The 7,366-nt window shown below is 51.0% G+C and overlaps 2 protein-coding genes across 2 annotated transcripts; both read left to right on the top strand.

Moving 5' to 3' along the window:
* The first annotated feature begins 1,458 nt into the window (after positions 1-1,458).
* Positions 1,459-2,183, top strand: LOC108316505 (histone H2A type 2-A). The gene has a single exon (XM_017546415.2). It carries the CDS (start codon positions 1,678-1,680, stop codon positions 2,068-2,070), a length of 393 nt encoding a protein of 130 aa, XP_017401904.1. The 5' UTR covers positions 1,459-1,677; the 3' UTR covers positions 2,071-2,183.
* Positions 2,184-2,819: 636 nt separating this feature from the next.
* LOC119473829 (histone H3-like) lies at positions 2,820-3,565 on the top strand. Its single transcript, XM_037744933.1, has one exon. It carries the CDS (start codon positions 2,967-2,969, stop codon positions 3,510-3,512), a length of 546 nt encoding a protein of 181 aa, XP_037600861.1. The 5' UTR covers positions 2,820-2,966; the 3' UTR covers positions 3,513-3,565.
* Positions 3,566-7,366: the final 3,801 nt, after the last annotated feature.

Consider the following 7,366-nt stretch of genomic DNA (forward strand, 5'->3'; position numbering starts at 1 on the left):
ACAACTGCATAACCAAATGTCAGTGGTTACCAAACCTATGAATCACCTGGTGTGTTCCACAGATGTAAACCCTTGCCTCTCGCCCCCAGTGATTCGGATCAGTGGAACTATGTGGCTAAGTTTAAGGAATATACAATATGTATTTATGTACATATTTCTGTGTGTGTTGAAAGCTTCAGGGTTAAATAAGTTTGAACTGTTTAGGAAACACTACTGTTTAAGGTATCCACTCTCAAATATAAAGGCCTTTAGAACTTCTCTAATTTTTCATGCCATTCAGTGCCCAGAAGACTGTAAGATTCCCAACTATAACAATGAGAAACTGTCTACATATCAACACTTGACTCAAAAGCTTTACTATGCATGACAACAGCTTTTGCATTACACTATTCTGATACCACTTAACGTCTGAGACCCAGCAATAATTACCTATAGAGTCACAGCACCTGAAATAATACCAAATTGAGACAAGAAGGCCATGTAAACTAAAAATTACTTGAACCACAGACTCGAGGTGTACAGGTGCGGGATTAAAGAGTACTTACATAGTTAGGCGTGGTCTGAAAAGCATTAATGTTTCAGGTTACTATACAATTCTGCGAACTCAAGATAAATACAATTAACACTTTTTTTCCTCCACTCTCCTGAGTAGATTTACATTTACCGCAACCGTAGCATACCGTCTGACTTTGAAAAAGGCAAATTATGTGCACATGATCACGTCACTGCACGGTAGTTCGACCACGCTACAGATTATAGACTTACCTTATATTCCTCTCAGGTCATCTAAAGAAAAAGGGGTAGGTGCTGTGGAAAAACCCCTAAGTAGAAGTCACAGAAATAAGTGGGAAAACAGCTTCTTTCACTGAGGCAGTTGAGTAGCCCTGAAAAGAGCCTTTGGAATCACGCAGCCGGCGACTCGAAGGGAGCGGGCGAGCGCCAGGTCCCGGCAGGGGCAAACTTGGAGCTGGCGTACTCGGTGAGCGCCTTGGTGCCCTCGGACACGCCGTGCTTGGCCAGCTGGCCGGGCAGCAGCAAGCGCTTGGCGGTCTGGATCTCGGGGGATGTGACGGTGGAGCCCTTGTTGTAGTGCGCCGGGCAAGGACGCCTCCGACGCGATGCGCTCGGAGATGTTGTTGAGGAAAGAGTTCAAGATGCCCACGGCCTTGGACGAGATGCCGGTGTCGGGTGGACCCACACGGAGCAGCTCTCCCTGCGGCTGCGCTTGCGCTTCTTGCGGTCCTTCTTCTGCACTTTGGTGACCTTGGGAGGCGGGGCGGACTTTGCAGGCTCAGGCACGGCCCGACGCACTGGCGACACAGCCCCCCCAAGGACGCAAGCACCGCCGCGCCGCGGGACCGGGGTCCACCGGAAGCCACGATGCACTTGCACTTAGGGAGCCTTGAGCGCACATGAAAGCTCCCAAGACGCTGCGTTGCGCTTCGCGAGTTTTCCGCGGCGCCCAACGGCAGGGAGACGAGATTATGTAAATGAGTGGATTCTGGCGGAGCTGTCCTATTGGCCATTTGCACAAACTGTGCTTGAGCCAATCAAAGTGCTCCATGGACAATCGCCGTTCTGTGTATAAAAGGGTGAGGCGGCGGCACATTCGGCGACTTTCCCGGTCGCTAGACAAGAGGTTTTTCTCAGTGAGTACCGTCGGCTGCTGTCGCTGTCATGTCTGGTCGTGGCAAGCAAGGAGGCAAGGCCCGCGCCAAGGCTAAGTCGCGCTCGTCCCGCGCCGGCCTGCAGTTCCCGGTAGGGCGAGTGCACCGCCTGCTCCGCAAGGGCAACTACGCAGAGCGGGTGGGTGCCGGCGCGCCCGTCTACATGGCGGCGGTCCTCGAGTACCTGACCGCCGAGATCCTGGAGCTGGCGGGCAACGCGGCTCGGGACAACAAGAAGACGCGCATCATCCCCCGTCACCTCCAGCTGGCCATCCGCAACGACGAGGAACTGAACAAGCTGCTGGGCAAAGTCACCATCGCCCAGGGCGGCGTGTTGCCCAACATCCAGGCCGTGCTGCTGCCTAAGAAGACGGAGAGTCACCACAAGGCAAAGGGCAAGTGAGGCTGGCGTCCGGAAGCGCAGCCCGGCCCGCGTCTCGAAGGGGCATCTGTGAACTCAAAAGGCTCTTTTCAGAGCCACCCACGTTTTCAAATAAAAGAGTTGTTAACGACGGCTAGGTACTCGATGGAGCCTTTCTCAGTAGCAAACGGCCAACCTGGGGGTGAGCGTGCGGGGGTCTCGGGTGTGCCGTGTTGCATCTCGTCCCCCCGTCCTAGGGCTTCCCGGCGCAGGTGGAGGCACCAAACGTCCCGGGCGCCGCGGTCCACTACAGTAACAAATACCAGCGCCTGGGGCGCTACCCACCGCGCTTAAGTTGTGTGCAAAGCGCGCGCTTCCCCGTTCTCCGCGGAGCCACGGCCGGGCACTTAGACCTCCTCAAGCATTAGCGGGACGTGCTCCTCGCCCCCACCCCCATGCGGAGGGCCCTGAGTGGCTAGCGCTCGCCATCGTGGCCGAGCTGGGTCTTGGCTTTACTGAGCTGACCTAGTCTTGGTTTCCATTTTTGTTTTCCAAGCGGAGAGTACCGGCCTCGGAGGCGGAATCCTGCGCCCTGGGGACGGACACCTCTCCCACCCAAAAGGCACCCGACAGTCGAAAAGTCATCCGCCGAATAGTGACTTGGGGCGGGTGGTGGAAACAGAAGAAGGTTCCCTGCAGGAGCTGCAGGGCGCAGAAAGAAAGGGGGCCATCGCTGGCAGCGCGTTCTAAAGAAGTGAAGAGCGTGCAGGCAACAATCTAACAAGCTGCAATGGAAAACTTTCACCCCGAAGGCAAGAGGAAGAACGCTTGCGAAACTGTGGGCCAACTGGAAAGTAGAAAGCCAGGCGGGTGGGTGGGATTAAGGAGGACTCCGCCCGAGCCAACCGGTGACGCGAAGGCGGGTGACGTCGCAGCCAATGGACAGCCAGCGCGGGATTTTCAATTATTGCTCCGCCCAATCGCGAAAAGACTGTGCCTATAAAGGCAGCTGCCGCGGGGCTGGGAGCCTGTTTCTCTCCCCGCGGCTGCCTAAGTTTGTGTTTTGGTTCGCTATGGCCCGTACTAAGCAGACTGCCCGTAAGTCGACCGGCGGCAAGGCCCCGAGGAAGCAGCTGGCCACCAAGGCGGCCCGCAAGAGCGCGCCGGCCACGGGCGGGGTGAAGAAGCCGCACCGCTACCGTCCGGGCACCGTGGCCCTGCGCGAGATCAGGCGCTACCAAAAGTCCACGGAGCTGCTGATCCGCAAGCTGCCGTTCCAGCGGCTGGTGCGCGAGATCGCGCAGGACTTTAAGACGGACCTGCGCTTCCAGAGCTCGGCCGTGATGGCGCTGCAGGAGGCCAGCGAGGCCTACCTGGTGGGGCTGTTCGAAGACACGAACCTGTGCGCCATCCACGCCAAGCGCGTGACCATCATGCCCAAGGACATCCAGCTGGCCCGCCGCATCCGCGGGGAGCGGGCTTAAGTGCGCGCTCGGGTCGGAGGTTCCATCATATCCAAAAGGCTCTTTTCAGAGCCACCCACAGCAGCACTTGGAAGAGGCTGTACCGCTTGCCCTTCGTGCACCTTCGGCTTTAAGAGCGGGGAAAGCATTTCCAGCTAGGTTCCCAAAAAGGACGCAGGGTCGGTGTCAAGTTGGGTGCCCTGGCTGCAGTGCCATCTTGAGCTTTGCCAATCAACTTAGGTCAGCTATCATGGCAGGGCGGCGACCGCTTTCCTTGGCGCCACCGGCCCACGCCGTTTCGCTCCTGGGCGTCGGCTTCGGGCTTTGGCGGCCCGGCTCTTCCCGCGCTTGACAGGGACCCAGCGTTGTATGGGTAGCGGCGAAAGGAGAGGGGCTTCGGGCCCGCGTCCAGGGGACACTCGGGGACAGCGCCTGGCGTTTGCGGAGGTGGAGTGCTACATGACCGGCTTCGCGCCCAAACCCACCTCGCCCGGTGGGCGCGGCCGGCTGGCTACGGAGGGAATTCGCCACCTCGGCCTCGCTGGGGTTCTGGGGACAAACGTGCAGAGAACTGTGCTGGGGTGCCGGTCGGGTGTCGGTGAGGCCCGCACCATCTCCACCAGTACAGTGGTGACCCCAATATCCTGCCCGTAAGCCAGAATTTCCGGGGGAACGGGGTGCAGGCGGGCTTTTGTTAATCTGAGTTTAACCTTCTGGAGATCCTGTCCTGATCTCTACAGTCTGTGTGTGAGAGAGTGAGTGAAATGGTCTCACTAATCAATCTGGAGTGTAGTAACACAATCAAAGCTCACTGCAGTTTTGGACTCGGCTCAGCGATTCTCCCACCTCGGCCATCTGAGTAGCTGGGACTACAGGCATACATTACCGTGACTGGGTTAGTTTTTAAATTTTTTTTGTAGAGACAAGGTCTCACTTCATTGCCCAGGCTGGTCTTGAAGTCCTGGGCTCAAGCCATCCCGCCTTGGCCTCCCAAAATGCTGGGATTATAAACGTGAGCCACCGTGCCTGGCTACACCAATGTTTCTGTCTGGCAGATGTCCCTCTGGATGGATACTAGGCACTTCAAACCCAGCTTATTTCCAGAACCTCATGCATCATCTTGCTTTCCAAACCGATTTGTTTCTTTCCACATTCTTCATCTTCATGGAACACACCTTCATTACCTCCATCTCTACTGGTCAGGTGTCCCTTCCTGTCGTCCTCTGTCCAAATCCGGTGAGTTCCAAATGTTACTAAATCTACCTTCTGGCTTTCAATTATATCACATTTTCTCCATCCTCCCATGACCATACCTCAATGGAAGCCCATGACAGCTCTGGTCTAGTAGGTTAGATAGGCTGGTCTTTCTGCCCTGCCACTGAGCTTCCACTCTATGAGAGCTATCTTTAAAAAAATGAGGGTTTTGTTTTTGTTTGCTTTTTGTTGTTTTGAGCCTCTCACTTTCATGCTTAAAATTTTTCTACGACCTTCCCATTCCCTTCAGGATGAAGTTAACATTCCTTTGCATGGCAATTCCGTCTGTAAAATGGGGTAGCAGTAACTTGCTCATAGTTTTATTGGAAATAGTAAAAGTGACAATTTCTGTAAAGTACCTAGCACAAGCCATGTGCAGTGGCTCATGCCTATAATCCCGTTGACTCAGGAGGCTGAGGCAAGAGGACTGCTAGAGGCCAGGAGTCTGAGGCTATGGTGAGCTGTGACCCTGTTAACACACTTCAGCCTCAGTGACAGCAGTGAGACCCCATGTCTTTAAAAAAAAAAGACCTTGCACAGTATTTGGTCCAGAATAAGCACCCCATTAATTTTTGCTACTCTATTAGCAGTTACTAATTTAGAAAAACTCAAAGTATCACACATCTAGTTCCTCATGTTTCCCAAAGCCTTCTCAGGTTTCAGATGTTTTTGCAGCTGAACAAGAATGTTCTAGCCCCATACGGCATCTGCAATCTCCAAGCATACAATATCTTCACACGTTCTGTTTCTGTCCAGAATGTCTTCCCATTCTTCAAGAGTCAGCCCTGTGAGCTTCCCTTGCTCTTCTTTGCCCTCATCTCTTTGGGCCCTCCTTGCTTCTGCCCTCTCATATCCTAATACCCCTTCCCTTCCTTACCTGGTCACCTTAAGTACACTGAAACCGGGTCTCAAAAGAAAAAAAAACACACGAAAACTACATTGAGTGGGAAACGGGATAAATACATCACCTTTGGTTTCTATATCACTTCATGGCCTCATTTTTTTTCACATAGAACTTTTCATTTGATCCCTAAAATGATCCTGTGACAAAGGCAGGAATGTTCAGTAATGGGCCAGGTACAGTGGCTCATGCCTGTAATCCCATCACTTTGGGAGGCCAAGGCAGGCTGATCACATGAGGTCAGGAGTGCGAGACAAGCCTAGCCAATGTAGTGAAACCTGGTCTCTACTAAAAATATACAAACTAGCTGGGCTCGGCTAGCTAGGTGGTGGTCACCTGTAATTCCAGCTACTTGGGAGGCTGAGGCAGGAGAATCACTTGAACCCAGGAGGCAGAAGTTGCAGTCAGCTGAGATGGCACCATTATACTCCAGCCTGGGTGACAACAGCAAGATTCCATCTTGAAAAAATAAAATTCTCAGTAACACTAAAGATGTGAAAATTTAACTTTGACAAAGGTAGGATTTCTCATGGTTTGTATACTTCAGATTACCTACCTACCTAACTTCTGATCATTTGGGGAAAATTATATTCACGCTTATTTTAAGAAAAGCAAATTATTAGAAACGTTCAATGAAGATAAACACTTATAAATCATTCTTAAATTTTTGTGAGCATTTTCCCTGACAATTATCTATATATTTATATGTATTTATGTGTACTAGTAACATTCTGCATAAATTTCAGTTCACTTCCTTTGGCTCTAGCAAGGAACTAACATGTACATCACTGGCTAGAGTATGAAGTACAGAGTAAGAGGTTACAATGAGAATAAGAATGTAGTAAAAGATGAGCTAGTCAGAGAGGTAAGGAGCGGGTAAAGGGATGAAGGACTTCAAATCGGTCCATGGTGAAGTCTGATTAGCCAGTGGGACATGCAAGTACCTCTGTGACCGTGGTAATGAGAGTAGACCCACAGACTGGACTTTATAATCATTTGTATATATCTGAGTGGAAGTCCTGAATCCATCTAGGGAGGGAAGGAGGTGGCAGCCAGAAGCTGGCTCATGGAGAGCACCTGGGCTACCGAAGGATTGAAATGGGAAGGAAAGTATTTTGGGAGCAAATCAAAGATAGAAATTATATGCCTAGCTGTTATCGATGGCTACAAATAGCATTATATCCTTCACTGTTACAGATGGTTCAAAGAAAGGGGCTTTTATTAATGTAAAACCATACATAGCTGCGTTTCTGTGACTTGGCAATGTTCAGGGGCTGACAGCTGATAGAGGATTTAGCCATGTCTATACCATAATAGTATGTGGTGGACTTGGCATGGTGGGAGCAAGGGCGAGTACTAACGTCACTATAAAGAAGATGTATACAATGACGTGCAATGGTAAAGGACAAGATATTGGAGAAATCTTTGAAGAAAAAAGAAAACACATCCATTAATTACGAACTTAAGTACTATTAGAAGTACAAACTGCTATTTAGTAAAACAAGCTGGCTATGTTTTTCATTCATACATCTTTTCTGTTCGCCCCAAATTCTTTGAAGAAACAAAGGCTGTTTTACCTTTTTCCATCTATGTTTTTTGCTACAAGAAATGTATCAGGATCAAATGTATGGTTTCTTTTCCGTCAAACAAAGCAAATTTTAACATTTGGGAAACATCTGGGCCACATGTGTTGATTCTAAATCCTTTTTCATTAAAACAA

This window comes from Cebus imitator, unplaced genomic scaffold, assembly GCF_001604975.1.
Source record: "Cebus imitator isolate Cc_AM_T3 unplaced genomic scaffold, Cebus_imitator-1.0 Scaffold188, whole genome shotgun sequence".
Taxonomy (NCBI): domain Eukaryota; kingdom Metazoa; phylum Chordata; class Mammalia; order Primates; family Cebidae; genus Cebus; species Cebus imitator.

Coding starts and splice junctions, on each gene's coding strand:
- LOC108316505 (XM_017546415.2), top strand. CDS start 1,678: ATGTCTGGTCGTGGCAAGCAAGGAGGCAAGGCCCGCGCCAAGGCTAAG.
- LOC119473829 (XM_037744933.1), top strand. CDS start 2,967: ATGGACAGCCAGCGCGGGATTTTCAATTATTGCTCCGCCCAATCGCGA.